This window comes from Spinacia oleracea, chromosome 2, assembly GCF_020520425.1.
Source record: "Spinacia oleracea cultivar Varoflay chromosome 2, BTI_SOV_V1, whole genome shotgun sequence".
NCBI classification, from domain to species: domain Eukaryota; kingdom Viridiplantae; phylum Streptophyta; class Magnoliopsida; order Caryophyllales; family Amaranthaceae; genus Spinacia; species Spinacia oleracea.
Genome location: NC_079488.1, coordinates 68,299,137 through 68,319,619, shown reverse-complemented (window position 1 = coordinate 68,319,619; position 20,483 = coordinate 68,299,137). Strand labels below are relative to the sequence as shown.

The 20,483-nt window shown below is 33.1% G+C and overlaps 1 protein-coding gene across 1 annotated transcript; it reads left to right on the top strand.

Moving 5' to 3' along the window:
- Positions 1-17,490: 17,490 nt before the first annotated feature.
- On the top strand, positions 17,491-18,529 carry LOC130466980 (uncharacterized). The gene is made up of 2 exons (XM_056835503.1): positions 17,491-17,749; positions 18,216-18,529. Exons 1-2 carry the CDS (start codon positions 17,500-17,502, stop codon positions 18,359-18,361), a joined length of 396 nt encoding a protein of 131 aa, XP_056691481.1. The 5' UTR covers positions 17,491-17,499; the 3' UTR covers positions 18,362-18,529.
- Positions 18,530-20,483: the final 1,954 nt, after the last annotated feature.

Genomic DNA, 20,483 nt, shown 5'->3' with positions numbered 1-20,483 from the left:
AGGGAGTAATTGTAATGTTTGGAGTACTAGATGTCGATCTTATTATTGTGATTTGTGATGATATAGACCTCACCAATTATATTCCGGTTTTTAAAAAAAAAAAATTAATTCATTAATAAAGATGTAGGAACATATAGATGCATAAAGCGGAATTTCAGGAAACAATTTCCTAACATCTATCACAGGATCACATGCATAACAATAATATAGATCAGATTAAGTCGAAAGAATAATCACCTTTGTAGCGTGTTCTCCCGTTCGTATGCAAGCTTCGAAGATCTTAGAGCCCCACTTGTTGCTCCTCTACTTAGTCCACAAGCACCAATTGAATCCCACGTATGCTAGTACGGAAGAGAACGATCACGATCGATCTCTTGCTTTGTTTGGGAAGAACGGCGTTTCAGAGAATAAGAATTAGGGTTTTTGTGTTTTCCTTTTGTCAGATATTGAATTACGTAAATTCTAAATCCCTGACATTATAACTATTATAATGTGAGAGTTTTAGGTTAACACAAAACCAAAGCCCAACATTCTTCCCTTAACAGACCGGTTGCCATCGGGCCTTTTGGGCCCATTCCAATTAATGCTTATATGTGTGACCTTATAGGATTAATATATTTTAGTTGTAGGTCTAATCAATATTGTCCTACTAATCACATTTATTCTCTAGCAAGCAAATATGATTACTAAAATAATTAACTTATTATCTTCATAATTAATTCCTATTTATATTTAGTAATTGCCGGAAATGTCTAAGGACATAATTCCTTCAATCTCCCACTTGTCCGAAGACAAGAACGCAATGCTAAATTCCTTAAGTCTCTTAATGCCAAAATTTGATAAAACACTGTTATTCTCAAATTCTAGTTTCTTGATCGCCGAGTTCGAACTGTTCAAATAAAGATTAACTTTTAATCCCATTCCGCATGGCCATGCAATTTTTGAGTTCTCTCTCATCAAGAGGCCCAGACACCATTCCTATCTAATAGGAGGACTTATTCACTCTTGTATGACCATAACTCCCACTCAATTCTTAGCCCACCTGATCACTGCCTTTATAACCTCCTTTTACGGCGCGGCGTTTAACAGCGTCAAGGTTAAACTAATTGTCTCGTGGTTATTAAGACATACTCATGTCTAAGGAATCCACTAAATATAGAAGTTTGATTCTACTTTTAGAATCTAATTAGGTCAAGTCTCAATGCATCAAGTATACATCCATATAATCAATTAGACATCTCTATGCCTCCATAGCCCATGGAACTACGCTATCAATTAATTACATGCTAGTCTTCAGATAAATCACTTATGTCCAATTTAATGATTTATACTAGGGACTTTAATAAGTTGTGATTTCAGTTCACTTTATAGGGTTCCATTATCAAAACGTTTTCGATAATCCTATTTGAAAACACAAGTTATTTGGACATTTTATTTCATACTAAACCAAACAATTAAATAAGAATGAACTTTTATTGATAAACATTCAAAGCATAATAAATGTCTTTACAATTGTAAACATAAAGTAAACAAACTAAAGACATTCTCCCATATGCCTAAGCCCCATAGACCTAGTATGACTCTCATGCTTAGGTTGAGCAAGCGGTTTAGTCAGAGGATCAGCCACGTTATCCTCAGTATGAACCTTGCTTACTTTCACATCCCCTCTTTCAACGATCTCTCGAATAAGATGGAATCTCCTAAGCACATGTTTGGATTTTTGGTCCGATCTGGGTTCCTTGGACTGGGAAATGGCACCATTGTTGTCACAATACAACTCAATGCCATTTTCAATGCTAGGAACTACACCAAGTTCACTAATGAACTTTTTGATCCAAACAACTTCTTTTGTTGCATCACTTGTTGCAATATACTCAGCCTCTGTTGTAGAATCTGCGATGGTACTCTGCTTAGAACTCTTCCAGCTCACAGCCCCTCCATTGAGACAAAATATGAAACCAGATTGTGATCGGAAATCATCTTTGTCACTTTGGAAGCTTGCATCGGTGTATTCAGTGGCAACCAACTCATTATCTCCACCATAGACCAAGAAATTATCCTTAGTCCTTCTTAAGTACTTAAGGATATTCTTTGCTGCCATCCAGTGCGCCTCTTCTGGGTTTGACTGGTATCTGCTGCACATACTCAAAGCATATGCAACATTCGGTCGAGTGCATACCATGGCATACATAATGGACCCTACTGCAGAGGCATAAGGAACATTACTCATGCGCTTGACCTCATCAGGTGTCGAAGGACACTGAGTCTTGCCAAGTGAAATGCCATGTTGCATGGGAATGAAACCTCTTTTGGAGTTTTCCAGCTTGAACCTTGCAAGAACCTTATCAATATAAGTCTCTTGGCTAAGTCCAATCTGCCTTTTGGATCTATCTCTATGGATCCTTATTCCCAAGATGTACTCAGCTTCTCCTAGGTCTTTCATGGAGAAACAAGTTTTAAGCCATTCCTTGACTGATTCAAGCATGGTCTTGTCGTTTCCTATGAGAAGTATGTCATCCACATACAAGACCAAGAAAGCAATACTACTCCCACTCAACTTCTTGTATATACAAGATTCCTCTTCATTTCTGAGGAAGCCAAAACATTTGACTGCCTCATCAAATCTGAGGTTCCAACTCCGGGATGCTTGCTTAAGCCCATAAATGGACTTCTTAAGCTTGCAAACTTTTCTTGGACTGTTTGGATCTTCAAAACCTTGTGGTTGTGTCATGTACACATCCTCTTTCAAGAACCCATTCAAGAAAGCGGTTTTGACGTCCATCTGCCAGATCTCATAGTCATGAAAGGCAGCAATCGCAAGAATTATCCTAATGGATTTCAGCATGGCTACTGGTGAGAAGGTTTCATCATAGTCAATACCATGAATTTGTCTAAAACCTTTTTCCACTAGTCTTGCCTTAAAGACATCAATGTTTCCATCTTTGTCCTTTTTCAGTTTGAAAATCCATTTGCAACCTATGGGTTTAACCCCATCAGGCAAATCAACCAAGTCCCATACTTGATTTTCAAACATCGAATCCATTTCGGATCTCATGGCTTCAAGCCATTTCTCGGAGTCTTGACTCGTCAAAGCATTTGTGTAGCTAGTAGGTTCCTCATGTTCTAAAATCTCTATTTCAGAACTTTCAGTCAAAAGGAAATCAATATATCTCTTTGACGGAATGACGGTCCTACTAGACCTACGTTGGGGAACAACAGGAGAAGTTTCCACCTCATTAGGTTGAGGGACTTCGCATGGATTATCTCCAAGTGGGACGGTAGAAGGCGCATGAATGGAATGCACCGCCTCCTGAGCATTTTCATGCTGGGTCGTCTCTGACGAGGTGTGAACCTCATCCATTTGTTGCTCATCTCGAATTTCTTCGAGATATACATTACTCCCACTTGTTTTTCTGGAAATAAACTCCTTTTCCAGAAAGACACCATCGCGAGCAACAAAAACTTTGTTTTCGCTTTGGTTGTAGAAGTAGTATCCCTTAGTCTGTTTTGGGTAACCCACAAAAAGACATTTATCAGACTTGGGTGAAAGCTTATCAGATAGTAAACGTTTTACATAAACTTCACAACCCCATGTCCTTAGAAAAGACAATTTTGGAACTTTTCCAGTCCACATCTCATATGGCGTCTTTTCTACTGCTTTGGACGGAGCTCTGTTGAGTGTGAATGCCGCTGTTTCAAGCGCAAATCCCCAAAATGAGGCAGGAAGGTTAGCAAGACTCATCATGGACCGAACCATATCTAATAGAGTTCGATTCCTTCTTTCGAAAACCCCATTCAACTGTGGTGTCCCTGGTGGAGTCAATTGCGAAAGTATTCCACAATCTTTCAAATGATCACCAAACTCTTGAGATAAATATTCACCACCACGATCGGATCGCAATGCTTTAATTTTCTTTCCAAGTTGGTTTTGTACTTCATTTTGGAATTCCTTGAACTTTTCAAAGGATTCCGACTTATGCCGCATGAGGTAAACATATCCAAATCTGCTCACATCATCAGTAAAAGTAATGAAATACCCGTACCCTCCCCTAGCCAAAGTACTCATAGGTCCACACACATCAGTATGTATGAGGGCTAAAAGATCATTGGCCCTTTCACTTGAACCTGTGAAAGGAGATTTTGTCATTTTCCCCATTAAGAAAAACTCACATACTTCAAATGATTCAAAATCAAATGATTTGAGAATTCCATCCTTATGAAGTTTCTCTATGCGCTTTGAGCATATATGGCCTAATCGACAATGCCATAGGTAAGTAGGGTTCAAATCATTTGGTTTGTGTTTCTTGTTTTCTATGTGATAGATATATTTTTGTAAGTCTAGTACATATAAACCATTTGATAATTTAGCAGAGACATAGAACATACCATTCAAATATGCTGAACAACAATTATTCATAATTTGAAATGAAAAACCTTCCGAATCCAAAATCGGAATAGAAATTATGTTCTTGGTAATAACTGGAACGTAATAACAATTATAAAGTTCTAATATTAAACCAGAAGGCAAGCGTAAACTATAATCTCCTACAGCTAAAGCAGCAACTCTTGCTCCATTGCCTACTCGGAGATCCACTTCGCCTTTGCTCAAGCTCCTACTTCTTTTTAGTCCCTGCACATTACCAATAATGTGAGATCCACAAGCGGTATCAAATACCCAAGAAGCAGTTGTAGCTAAATTAACTTCTATGACATAGATACCTGAAGTTGAAGCACCAGTCTTCTTATCCTCCAGATATTTGGGGCAGTTCCTCTTCCAATGACCAATCTTGTGGCAGTGGTAGCACTCATGTTGAGCAGCTACCTTAGCCTTGGGAGTGGCCTTTGGCTTGGTTGAAGAGTTCTCATTGGCAACCACCTTGCCCTTGTTCTTCTTCATGGGAGCCCCCTTTTTCTTGAACTGCTTACCTTTACTAACCACTAGAACATCCTTATGTTTAGGTTTACTTGGTAAGTTTCTCTCAGCCTGAATTAGTGAACCATGCAACTCTTGCAGGGTAGCCTCCCCTCCTTGCATGTAGAAGTTCAACTTAAAGTTATGAAAATCTTCAGGCAAGGATCTGATGACTATGTCAGTTGCCAGGTCCTTAGGATAAGGGAAGCCCAATTTCTCCATGGTCTGAAAATGTCCAATCAAATCGAACACATGCGGACCAACGGGCTTCCCCTCTTCCAACTTGGAATCCAGAAGTTTGCAGTTTGCTTCAAATCTCTCCAATCTAGCATTTTTCGGAAACAAAGTTTTCAGTTGCTGGATTATGCTGTAGGCATCCAGACCATCAAAACGTTTTTGATACTCTGGTTACATGCAAGCAAGCATCAAGCATGTTACTTGCAGGGAGTTATCCTCTAGAGTTTGTCTAGCTCGCCTTTGAGCTGCAGTAGCATTTTCTGGCAGGGGTTCAGGTAGAGGATGGTCAAGAACACTTTCTTTTCCTTCCGCTCTGAGAACAATTTTCACAGCCATTTACCATTGTAGGAAGTTGGTAGCATTCAATTTGTCTTTTTCAATTAGAGGGCGCAAGTTAAAAGTAGAGTTGTTTGCACCAGACATGATAACTACAATAAAAAAAGTAAAGCAAGATTCAATATAATGTTTATCAAAAGTAGCAATTAAACAAATTCAATTCACTACTACCCTTTATTCAAAATTAGAAGTCCCCATTGAATAAAGAATTAACCAAGATCCCCTCCCACTACAATCAAACGGACTTTGGCCCTGCTACTTTAATTTATATTATTCGAGGTAAGTAAACATTTTACTAATTATAACTGATTATAACTCTTGGTAGACAGGTTAACAACTCTTTGTATTTTCCTATCTCTTAGCTTCAAAACCCAAAACTTTGTCTTTTGATAGTTTTGTTTAGTTAAACCAAACATTAACATGTAAGTTTCAAAAACCTACCCTACTATACCCGGAATTAGAAGCAACACCCTGCTTTGGCTGAACCTATTACTCATGATCTAAGGCTTTATAGGTGTTGTATGGAAAAGCACATAAACTCAATATTATTTGGGACCTAAGTTACTATGTTGGTTAATTAAAAGTGAACACATTGCTTTAAATAACCACATACATAAACTCAATAAGCATTTTAAGGCAATATAAAATGCATAAAAATTAAATATGATCCTAGTATGGCCCCTAAAAAATAAGCTCAAATCTTCTTGGGTTCCTGTCATCTTTCTTGGATCTCCATCCTTGAATTTCTGATTGAACCTTCTTACTCCATCGAGCTCATAATACGAACTTTATAATCTAATTTAAACTTTTAAATTAAATTACAACAATACAGAACGATGCGCAGATCGTATTTCAAAATTTACAAGAATACAAAACGATACGCAGATCGTATTTTCTATCCTATTTTGGGCCATACTAGTCACTCGCCTGTAACAAAATATCATATATATTCCATACACGCATGTAATATCAAACTATATTAAACACAAATTATTTAATTATTAACTGTTAATAAGCAAATAACATTTCCAAAATAATTATAAAAACTTAAACAATTTAAGATTAACATTACTTAGGAAACTTTATTATTTTAATTCAATTACTATTTAAATATGGCTAGAATAATATCATTAATCATGAATTTGCATTTATTGAAAAATTATGAATTTATGCTCAATAAAAAAAAATGAATTTCCAAAAAAAATCAAAATAGTCAAATGCGTCCCTTTTGGAAATTTAATTTGTATTTCCAAAACTAACTAGGGAATCTGATTTTAATTAATACTTCCATTTTTTTATTTTTTTATTTTTCATTTTTTTTATTTAAAGATTGATTTTGAAACTCTTCCAAACTGATGTAGGAGGATAGTTCGGATCTTTAGGAGAATCAGACTTCGCAAAAATCAAAACCCAGTAACGACCCAGTAACGACCGACTTAGCAAAAACCAAAACCCTCACGGCTGACGCCAGCCAGCAGCCACCAGGACCGCCGGCCAGCCGACGTGACTTAAAATCCCAGCCACGCTGGTCGACTCAGCCACCAGAGAAGTCGGAAGCTACGTAACCAGCGACAGCCCGTGGTGGAGCTGCAGCTAGCGACACAGTAGCCACCTGCACTGCGTCAGCCACCGCCACCCCTGACCTCCGGGAACGCCGCCCCTTCTGCCACCCTAATCTCCCTCCATCGTGGCTCCACCATTGCAGGTGGGGCCACCCAGCCATGGTGGGTTGTTCTATTTAAATTTTGGTAACAATTACCTAAATTAAATTAATCTTTATTCAACTTTTGTTAAAGATTAACAAAATTAATTAGGTGAGATAATCCGAAAATTATGGCAGAAAATATGAATAAATTAACAAAATTAAAACTGAATTTTAGGTTTGTTAAAAGTTAGATTTCAATTAGAATCTTTATTCAAATTAAATCTAACAAGAATTCAAAATTTAGGGCATAATTATCTCATTTTATTCAAATAATTCAGAAAAATAACAATTATAATCCGAAAAATTCGAATTAAATTATTAGGAGGTTCTACTGAATTTTCTTAACCAATAAAATCAAAAAAATTTAATTTTTATCCTTAAATTTTATGGTCAATCGAATTAAACATAAAAATTAACCAAATTCAATAATTAATATACAAAAATTCCGAAAATTAGTTAAAAAATTACCAAAAAATTTCGGCTATTGTATACAAATTTGGGGATAATCAGTAGATTTATTTAACACATTAAAAATCAAATCTTTAATTGTTAACAAATTATTTCCATGATTAATCTTATTAACAAATAAATAATTTAAAATCAGACGAATTTAATTTTAAAAAATCCGAAAATTTTTATTTGATATTAACTTTTAATTTCGACCCTGTGATAAAAATTTCGGAATTTTATAAATTTACTTTGAGCAAAAATTAATTAAATCACGATTTAATGATTCCAATCAATTAATATCATATATTAATTTTGCAAATTCAAGCCATAAATAAATCTTCCCTTAATTGAATCAAAATAATAATGTTGCATACAATCATGATCATAAAATATTATGCAAGAGGCTAAAACTGATACCATTGTAGGAACATATAGATGCATAAAGCGGAATTTCAGGAAACAATTTCCTAACATCTATCACAGGATCACATGCATAACAATAATATAGATCAGATTAAGTCGAAAGAATAATCACCTTTGTAGCGTGTTCTCCCGTTCGTATGCAAGCTTCGAAGATCTTAGAACCCCACTTGTTGCTCCTCTACTTAGTCCACAAGCACCAATTGAACCCCACGTATGCTAGTACGGAAGAGAAAGATCACGATCGATCTCTTGCTTTGTTTGGGAAGAACGGCGTTTCAGAGAATAAGAATTAGGGTTTTTGTGTTTTCCTTTTGTCAGATATTGAATTACGTAATTTCTAAATCCCTTACATATAACTATTATAATGTGAGAGTTTTAGGTTAACACCAAACCAAAGCCCAACATTCTTCCCTTAACAGACCGGTTGCCATCGGGCCTTTTGGGCCCATTCCAATTAATGCTTATATGTGTGACCTTATAGGATTAATATATTTTAGTTGTAGGTCCAATCAATATTGTCCTACTAATCACATTTATTCTCTAGCAAGCAAATATGATTACTAAAATAATTAACTTATTATCTTCATAATTAATTCCTATTTATATTTAGTAATTGCCGTAAATGTCTAAGGACATAATTCCTTCAAAAGAGCCATACGACATCTAAGAGGGAAATATAGATCTAACAAATACATGGCAAATTGAATCAAATAAAGGTTTCCTTCATCAAAACTACGGTCATTGAATAGATCTTGCACTGTAGAACATCTCCCGTATATAACGCTGGAACATGCAGCCTTTTCAGAGAAAGGGTCTAACGATTTGTTGTAGCCGCGAGGATGATTTCCATTTGATTTATCTGGATGTACTAGAAAAATTAATGTTTGTCGCGATTCCGCATAAAACTTTACCAACGAACTAATTCTCCATAAATTCACCATGAGTGAACGACAAACCAAACATACTAAAACTAATTCCACCATAGGGAGACTAAGGAACAAGGACGAACTCCGCCCATTTATCGAATTTTAGAGACATAACTGAATTAAATGAAGAGAAAGGGTCGGAAATAATGTAATTTCTTCGGAAATTAAACTGTTTCTGGCCTATGATGGCCAAAATAAAACCCTAGAAATGAGAGAGGGAGAGAGTATTGGGAGCACAACTATATTCTGGTTTGGGGTAGTCTTAAATAAATATCTTAGACCAAATGTCGTTTCCGACCTGAAAAAGCTCGGAAATTCGTCTTGGCCTGAAATGTCCGTAGCAAATTTATGTGTTTTGGCATGAGCTTTTGTGTTAAAGCCCCGCCTGATCATATTTTGATCACCTCTAAAATGGAATATAGTACTTCGTAGTAACACCTCATTTTCATAAAGATATTTACAGTTACTATTTGCACAAATATTAAGACAAAAGTAAAAAAAACTTGATTGAATACAATAAAATATTGATAAGGTAAGATAAATGTGTAAAAAAGTGAAGGGGTGTAAGAGAAAAATGAATAAAGTAAGAGAAAGTGTTAAATACGGGTCTGGGTCGCATCCGTCATCGAGATAGTCCACTTAACAAGTCCAAAAGAGGTTCCACCTTAAAACCATATGGCAATAAGGGGAGTAGCCCCTTAGCCTTTTTAAGTGATTACTCTCTCATTTTTTATCAATGTGGGTCACTCACATGCATGTGTTGTTTGAGAAGACTTGTTTCAACACTCCGCCTCACGTGTAAGGTCTCTTTTTTATTTTAGTTCGGTCACGTGTGATATTTCGTGGACCAGAGCGCGCTTCTCGACACTCTCCCTCACACGTGCCATTTTAATTTGGCCCAGAGTATTAACGGTCTAAGGTCTCAGTTATGAGTCTGGCTCTGATAGCATGATAAACTCACCGGGACATACACAAGCTCGCACATGATCGAGAAGAGACTGACTACATACAAGTTTGACGGGATTCCATCCTAAACCAATTGGTGATTTTGTGGTAGGTGAAGTAGTCCATCAATCTTATATGTTAGTCAATCTCTCTCTATTTCTTCTATGTGGGACAATTAGTCCCAACTCACATGTGGGTTAATCTTCTCAACATTCCCCCTCACATGTGAGCCCATATATTTCTCTTGCAATTTGGATAGGTCACCACTTCCTCGATGGCCCTTCTTTGGTCTTCCAACTTGACGTTAAGTGCCCCTATTTGAGACAATCAATTATGTTGGGCTTATTGCTCCAAACAGATCTTCAAAACATTTCCATCTTGCATTCTTCAATTCACTGGGCCCTCCCTTCTTGGGTGTTGATAATGGGTCAAGAACATCGGCTCTGATTCCATGATAAACTCACCGCGCCTGGGCCGCACCCGTAATCGAGAGATAGTCCACTTATCAAATCCAAAGGATGTTCCACCTTAAAACCATATGGCAATAAGGGAAGTATCCCCTTACCCTTTTTAAGTGATTAACCCTGTCATGTTTTATCATTGTGGGACACTCACATGTGTTGTTTGGGAAGGCTTGTTTCAACAGAAAGTGAGTGAAATTTGTAAATATTGAAGGGTAAGAAGGGTAAGGTAGTAAATTTTCATGTCAAAAAATAGAATAAAACAAAGTGTAAAGAACGTACGAACTTTTAGGAAAGATGACCTAACGGTTAGACCAATTTTATGCACTGGAACAAATTAGTTATGCACTTTAACTAATTAGTTAAACACTAAAACAAATTAGTTAAGTCTGAAATTCAATTAGTTAAGCAACGAAACCAGTTAGTTATGCAACCGAACCAATTAGTTAAGCACTGAACCAGTTAGTTAAACAATGAAACTGATTAGTTAAGCAATGAGATCAATTAGTTAAGATTTTATGAGTTTTAGTTAATAGTAAGTTTGTTAAAAAATAATAACTATTCGACTCATACATTTAACTATTTGTCTTTATACCTTAACTATTTTGTTATTCAATTAGTTATGATTTTATTACTTTTAATTATGTTTTACACTAGTTTAGTTAGTACCAAAAAAAATGATCTAACCGTTAGACGGTCTTACACAAAAGTTTTTAAAAAATGTTATGAAACGGGGTAAAACAAAAAGTGTAAAGATCCATTGTAAAACGGAGGTAAGACATTTTACTAACTAGATTAGATCCCGTGCACGCACGGATTTTGATCATATTTAACTGAATATCTCCCAAACTATTGCATAGTTATAACATTTTTAACATAGTCGTTTAAATTTATTCATCTAATATCATATTTAAAATGCTAATATGGTAATCTGACCAAAATATTGAGTGATATATTTTCCATTACTAATATAGAGATTTGACTAAAATATTACCAATTTAGAATAATTATTATTGCCATAATTCATAATCTAAAATTTGTTTCCATACATAAATAGTTTCTAAAAAAGGGTAGAGAATAAAAATAAAATCAAACAGATACACATTTTTTTGGGAAAGTGGTTTTTGACGGAAAAAAATCGCACCAGGAATTGACATGTGTTATTCCTGGTGTCTCTTTTAATATATAGTAATAGATACTCTCGGCCACCTCCAAATCAAAATACGCCTTATTTGGCTTTTTACTACACCAAAACCCTTATTTCACCATTATTATCTTAAGTATCGAAGTACGTAATACGAAAAACAACACGTTTCCTATGCTATGCATCACACACTAGTAACCGTGTTGAGGGTGAGTTTATCCACATACTCACCTTCACTCTTCAGACTCTGACTCATCAGCTTTCCACTAACTTTTTCATTATCCAGACTCACACAAAACTCACCCTATTTCTACACATTATTCTCAGACTCACTTCAGACTCATCTAACTCTTAAAATAATAGTTTATGTATATATCTTTTTTTGGTACGTTTTCAAAATAACATTGAAATTATGTTTTTTTATATACAAACAAAGTAATTTATAATTCGAGAAAAAAATTGAAAAATATAACAGAAAATGTTAATTAGAAACAATAATACAACATATTAAATTCAAAAGATCTAGAACATAAATTTAAAGGCAAATGAAACAAAAATAATACGTAAACCATTAATAATTTAGTTGGGTGAAATAAGATAAATTAAGTTTGATGATATGGCATGATTTTATTTGAGGAAGAAGAAAAGTGGAGTCTTAAGTGAGTCTTGAGTGAGTCTTGGATTTTCAAACTCACTTCAAGACTTGGTGTAGTCTTTTACCACATTATCCCAAGACTTAGGCTTGAGACTCACCTCGAGACTTCCTTCAAGACTAGGGATAAACTCACTCTGATAATTAGGGCTTTAACCAACAACATAAACTCCATTTGCACCCGATTTGCTAATGTTTATGTTCCTTTATACAGAGTACTACTCACATGTGTTGTCTGGGAAGGCTTGTTTAAAAAGTATAATTTAATTTCTTTTTTGTCTTTTTTCCTATTTTGTCTTTTACTGTGATATGCATTTGCAAGCACATGTCTGATATCCAAAAATACTTCATCCTCACCACTCCCCATCTCTTACACATTTCCCACTAACAATATTAAAAAAAATACTCCACTATCAACTAACACCATTAAATTAATAAGTCAATTCAAATGTCTTAAACTCCGCACCGGTCAAACCGATGCGAATATTAAGGGACGGAGGAGTAATAATTTTTGAGATTTTAAAAAGATCGATACTAATGTATTCTGGATGTTACATAAAGATACGAAGTACGGGGTACATGATTATGAAATACGGAGTACTCCCTATATAATAGGAAAAAATTTATCAATTAATACTTGTGTTGTTAATGAATTTGTCAATTTGCCTAGCTAGGTTGTTAAAAGTTATCAATTACTGCTCACCTTTCTAATTATTGATGTCGTCAATTGTTACTTTAGTACATATTCTGACAAATTAATTAGTCTATTAATGGCATCATACTTGTCCATTAATTAATTATTTTAATTGCATTAATACTCCCCTAGTCCAGATTAGTGTTGACACTTATCAGGGTACATGATAATACGGAGTAGAAGATAAGTTGTTGTCTGTTTATCAAATTTTATTTTAATTAAAGATATAGATGTGAAATGAGATGTTAGTGGGTATTATTTTATTGAAAAGCAGATGTGATAAAAGATAGTGGAGTACTTTTTTAATTGAATGTGAAAGAGTATTATGCTCTAACTTTTTGATAGTCGAAATAGAAAGATATTAAAATAATTGTGGGGTCTTTTTAAGATAGAAATGTAAAACTAATATGGGTTAAGCGGAAATGAAAAATGTAAAAATTAAACTGGGACAGAGGAAGTAAAAATTAAAGTCCCAAAAATCACCTTTTTTTTTTACACAAATGGGATTCATCACTTTGGAATTTTTTTTCCGAAATCACACAAAATTAAAAAAAAAAAAGTTTAAAAAAATCCAAAATGATCAATCCTGGAGAGAAAAAATTGAGAATGTTTTTTTTCTTTTTCGAGTTTTTGGTTTTTTTTTTGGATATTTTTTGGGATTTATGTTTGAGAATATTTATTTGGATTTTTTATTAATTAATTAAATGATTAAATTATGATCTATACCTAGTATTTGAAAAAGAACACCATAGATTATTAGAAACCATGTGTCATCTCATTATTAGAAGCCATGTGGCATCTCTCATTTCATCCATCATTTTGTTTTGTTTTTTTTCAATTTTTTTTATTGTTTCTATGATTTACAACTTCTAATGGCTCTTCCACTTCATTTTCCTTATTCAACATCAAGTTATTAATAGTCTAATATACTCATTAGTCTCTTCCACTCCACCCCTTTTACATCCAATATTTATTCAACATATAATTTTTATATTTTTTCAACATTCAAATTACACCTATATTTAATTAATATATTACCAAAAATCAGAAGTACTCACTAATTAAAACATCAAAAGACATACGAACAACTACTATACAACCGCCCGTTCTATGAACGGGATCAAAAGCTAGTTAATATTAATTATGATGTCATTAATAGACTAGTTGGAAAAATAAGATTAAGGTAGCAATTAATATCAATTGTTAGAAAGGTGGGTAGGAATTTACTACTCCCTAACAACCTAGGTAATCATAAGCAAAGTTCCTATAGAATATTACTAATATATGTTACGGAGTATTTTTTTTATCAATACTCTTGAAAAGAAAATATATTTTTTTACCGGTAAGATAACGGGGACCCATCTGAGCGGAAGAGATAATTATCCAATGAGATTTGATCATAAAAAAGAATCTAAGATGCGGAAAAATACCACTACTCCACCACCTCAATCTCGGGGAAAATTGAAATGCATGTATATTGAAATCTAAAGAGATTTTTTACGCAGGAAGGGGCCATAGTTCATAAATAGGACCAAAGAAAACATAATACTTGTATTTTTGAGTGTAAATGAGTAAGAAAGTACAGATGGGGAAGAAGTATTCAAATAATGTAACCTACAATATACATGGTTTCAGTTTTTACCAATAGGTCAAAACATCATTAATAAACCCAATAAATATTACTTTATCCGTTCTGTAATGATGTTTCAATTTATAATTTTCACGTTTGTCAATGCACATTTTGTATAATTTATATATCTCATTATATATTAGCAAAAATTCTAAAATTTTGATATTATCAAAGTATTTAATAAGAGGAATCAAACAAGATCCCACATGAATATGTTTTTTTTCTTATGTATTGAAAATACTTTAGAAGATTCTCTTAAATTGGGAAGAGTGTCAAAATTCTAAATTGAAACATCATTGTAGAACGGAAGGAGTAGAAAAAAAGAAAAACATACCAGGTGAGATTAGATATTCAGCAATATTGTATATCGCCCTTCTCTTTTAGTTGTTGAGTTTGGCCCTGTTCTTTTTGGCTTAATTTCAGTTTCATGACTTATTTGGCAGTTTAGTTCAGTTTAGTTCAGTTCAGTTTAGTTTAATTCAGTTTAATTCAATTCAATTTAACTTAATAAAAATAAAAATAATAATAATAATAATAATATTATTATTATTATTATTATTATTATTATTATTATTAATATTACTTATATTATTATTTATATTATTGTATTACTTATTATTTATATTTATATTATTATATTATTATATTACTTATTATTTATATTTATATTCATATTATTATATTACTTATTATTATTATTTATAATTAATTATTTATTAATAATTAATATAATTTATTATTATTTTTATTAGTTAGTTACGGATTATTAGTTATTAATTATTTAGTTATTAGTTATTAACTATAAATTATTATTATTATTAAAACTTATCATTTATAGTAATTATTTAGTAATCAATTACAGATTATTATTATTATTATTGTTTATTATATACTCCGTAGTTATTTAGTTATCAATTAATAATTATTCTTTAGTTATTAGTTAACATTTATTATTATTATTTATTATTTATTATTTTATTATTTATTATTTATTATTTATTATTTGTTATTTATTATTTATTATTTATTATTTATTATTTATTATTTATTATTTATTATTTATTATTTATTATTTATTATTTATTATTTATTATTTATTATTTATTATTTATTATTTATTATTTGTTATTTATTATTTATTATTTATTATTTATTATTTATTATTTATTACTCCCTCCGTTCCTAAATAAGTGTCCACTTTCCAAAAATAGCGTTCCCTTATAAGTGTCCACTTTCCATTTTTGAACATACACTTTTCCCACTTTTCCATACACTTTTCCCACTTTTTCACATACTTTTCCTACTTTCCATAAATCATTATTACTTTTTCTTACACATTCTACACTTTTCTCACTTTTCAATCACCACATCCACTTTTATTTGTACTTTATCAATAAACAATTATCTACTTTTTTCTTTCCCAAAAAAAAACATGCCCAATCATTAGTCTTACACACAATTCAGTTTTATTAAATCCTGCATAAATGTCCAAAGTGGACACTTATTTAGGAACGGAGGGAGTACTTATTATTTATTATTTATTACTTATTATTTATTTCAGGAGCATTCAGTTCAGTTCAGTTCAGTTCAGTTCAATTCAGTTCAGTTCAGTTCAGCTCTAAATAACAGGGCCTTTGTAGTGTTGTTACGTTTGTTCTAAACTGATAGTTGTTGCTATTTTGTCGTCTTGGTAATAAAAGTTTCTTTATTTGCCATTTTTTTTATCACAAATTCTTTTTTGTACAATAAATATGAAAATTTTGTCAATTACTACCTAGGTTGTTAATGAGTTTGCCAATCACTACTTAGGTTGTTAAAAGCAGTGAATTACTACATACCTTTCTAATAATTGATGTCAACTACTTTAGTTTATATTCCGACCAATTAGTCCACTAATAACATCATAATTAACCCGTAAATATAGTTTATTCATTTTGAAGAAAAAAGCCCGAAATTAAATTTTAAACTTACTTGAAATTACATTTAATAAAAAAAAATTGTTTTCAAAATTATCAAAAAAATTCGGGATTTAATTTTCGAAATATTTTTTCGGGAATTATGATCAATTTCATGTATTTAACTCTCTTCTCTTTTCCTGCTTCCCTATATTCCATGAATTCACATAATTTTTCACCACCATTAATTTACGAAATTGACAAAATTCAATGGCAGTAAAGAGAGAAGGTTGAAAGAGGTAAAAAAATCACACAAGGAGTGTAAAAAATTGGAGTAAAATTGAATTAGACAGCCACACATAAAAGTTTCGTTTATTTTTTCATTTTCAGGTGGTAAAAAACATGTTATAATATTTTTTATGTGGAAAAATACAAGTTTTAGTTTTTTTATGTGGTAAAAATAATTTTTTTCGATTTTTGTAGGTGGTAAAATATAATTAACAACAACAACAAAGCTTTAGTCCCAAATGATTTGAGTCGGCTAACATGAATCGTTCCGCACATAAGTCTGACGGGGTTCCATCCTAAAACCAATTGGTGATAGGTGATCGAAGTAGTCCACCAATCTTATATGTTAGTCAATCTCTCTCTATTTCTTTCATGTGGGACCATTATTCTCAACTCACATGTGGGTTAATCTTTTCAACATAGTTGGAAGTTAAAAACAAGTAATTAAGAGGGAGAAAGTAGAGCTGGCAAAAGCTGACCCAACCCACCAACCCGACCCGAACCCAACCCGTTATTATTGGGTTGGGTCAAGATTTTTCAACCCGTTTAGTTAAATAGGTCGACCCAACCCAACCCGTTTAATAAATGGGTTGGGTCAGGTTGAAAATTTCAACCCGAAAATAACCCGCCTAACCCGTTTAATTATTGGGTCAACCCGCCAACCCGCCAACCCGCCAACCTGCTAACCTAACCACAATCCGTGATTCCGTGTAACTGTTTAAAAAAAAATTCATTAAAAGTCTTTAATTATTTCTGGGCTTTTTTATTTGGGCTTTAGCTTTTATTCTCTAATCATATATAATGAAAAACCCTAAAATTTCTTGCCTCTCCTCTCAGTCTCTCACTCCTCTCACTCTCTCACTCCTCTCACTCACGACACTCAGTCACTCTCATTCAGTTTCTCACTCCTCTCTCAGTCTCAGCGGCGGCTCTCGGTGTTCTTCACCGCGCCGGTCATCGGTCTTCAGCCTTCACTCACCACTGTGTGGCTCTCGGTTTTCTTCACTCACCACCGTTCTCGGTGTTCTTCACTCACCACCGTCCACCGGAAGTATGTAATTTTTAAAATTTCATTCGATTTCTTTTATAATTAATAATTTATGTATGTTTTGTTCTTTCTAATTTTCTATTTGTTGTTAAAACGCTTTTGTTTGTCATGGTGATGTTGATAACATAGTAAATTAATATCACTTTGATTCCAATTCGTTAGAAATTCAGTTATTTAGAAATTAGAACCATGATGATGATAATGAAGTGGCTTATTTCATTGTGATTCACTGATTTGTCGAGTTCCATAAGCAAAATAATTTTTCCAGTGTTTTCGATTTTTTAAGGTTTTTGATAATAATTTTTCTAGGGTTTTTTTAGAGTTCAGAATTATAAGTTGAGAACAATGATGATGATGATGATTTGAGAATAAATTTGTTAATTAGATTAAATTTAAATAAACTGTGATGTTGATGATTATTAGCGCAGACTAAATTTTTCTTATAAACTGTGATGTTGATGATTATTAGTAAAAATCGAGCCTCAATTGGAGGAGCTATGTGGAGCCATCATGAAGATGAAGGTGGAAGAACAAGTTGACGCGGTCGTGAATGTTGATGACCCATCCTCACCCATAGTTGCTTCACCAGGAACACAAGATCCCAACAAAGTGTGATGAATGAACAATTTATTAATGCGTTGTAACCTATTTGAATTTTAGTTTTACGTTGGATTTGGTATGTATTAAACTTTAATTTCATATTTGGTGATGTATTAAGCCTTATGACTTTTGACAGGGCATTAATTAATGGCAAATATTGCCAGTTTAAGACTTATTATTTTAGCAGATTGGAAAAACAGGTTATTAGTTTAGCAGGTTTTTTACAAAAAAAAAATTAAGTAAACAGGTCAGCAGGTCGAAAACAGGTTGACCTGTTTATTTCCAGGTTGGGTTGGGTTTAAAATTTCAACCCGTTTAACTAAACAGGTTGGGTTCAGGTCGGGGAAATGTCAACCCGTTTATAAACAGGTCGACCTGATTTCGACCCAACCCGACCCATTGCCAGCTCTAGGAGAAAGTGAAATTAGTGGAAGTAAAACAAGAATTTTTTTTAAAAGAAAAGTAACATAAGAGATAAGAAAATTAAGTAAAGTTAACACGAAAAAATAAGGATAGGTAAATAAAATAAGTACATTTGAAAGTTATCATATAAAATGGAGCCAAAAAAATGACGGAGAGGAAAAACAATTTGTGGGGAAGCTAATGAAAAGGTTAGAGAAAGCTTTAAGGGGAAAAGAAAAGGAAAAAAAATCATAAAGAAAGTTCAACGAACAAGGTTTGCAAAATGCAAAAGTAACTAAGAGGGCCAAAATGGAAGATATATATAAGTCAAATCAAGCCATTAATGTATATTCTCTCTCTCCACTTTGTCCTATCCAACGCCATAATTTCCTCAACCCAAGTAGGCACATATCATTCTCAATCACCTTCCTCCAAGTTTTCTTAGGTCTTCCCCTACCTCTCGCAACCCTATCACTTTGCCACCCTTTGAGCCTCGTAATCGGAGCATCACTTGATCTCCTTCTTACATGTCCAAACCATCTTATACGATTTCCCATCAATTTAAACTCAATCGGTACAACCCCTACTTTATTCCTAATAATCTCATTTCTCAATTGATCATTTCTTGTATGCCCACACATCCAACATAACATGCGCATCTCTGCTACATTCATCTTATGCACGTGACAATGTTTCACTGCCCAACATTCCGTATCGCATAACAACGCCGGTTTAATTATCGTGTAGTAGAATTTTCCCTTCAATCTTTGGGGCATGCCTGGATCACATAGGAACCTTGTGGCACTATTCCACTTCAACCAACCTGCATTGATTCTATGAGCCACGTCGCCATCCAATTGTCCATCCTTTTGGATAATAGATCCCAAATAGCGAAAGATATCAGAACCTTGGACAATCTTCCCATCTAAGCACACCAATGAATTTCCATCGGTCCCTTATTATACACCTACTCCAAATCAATGAAAACTACATGTAAATCTTTCTTCTTACCTCGATAATTTCCCTCATATTTTAATTTCTATTTCCAAAAAAGTATCTAAATTATAATTAAGTGTTAATTATGATATTAGTGGACTAATTAGAATAAGGTAACAAATGACATAAATTATTAGAGATGTAGGTAGTAATTGATAATTTTTAATAAATTAGATAGTAATTGACAAACTCTCCAAAAATCTAGGTAGTAATTGACAAAATTTTCAATAAATATTGTATATCGGAATAAAAGTTAAGTCAAACTGTATATAAGTTACCCAGGTGAAGTTTACATATTTTTTAGTGATAATTTTTTTTTGCTTTAATAAAAAATTCTCCCTTCAAAATTACTATTATTGTATAAAGATAATTATACAACACTTTAAAATGTTTATCCATAAAAAATAATATAAAAGATACTTTCCCTGTTTCTTTTTGTTCTTTACGTACGTTTTACTTTTTGGGTGTTTCAAAATGTTCTTTACATTTTTTTTTTATAAGAAAATAAAAATAGGTGGACTGCCTAGCTCACCCTTTCGGGTGACCCATCCTTTCGAATGAAATACAAACTCCGAGAGAAGAAACGAAATCAAAGAGAACAAATATACTTCACTCTAACCTCAAACTACCTAACCCCGGTTCTAAGAAAACTTGGTGAACATACTACAATGGAGAATGATAAGTCAAGTGATTAGTTCCCTTTATATTATCCCATAAAATTTTTAATATTCTATCAAAA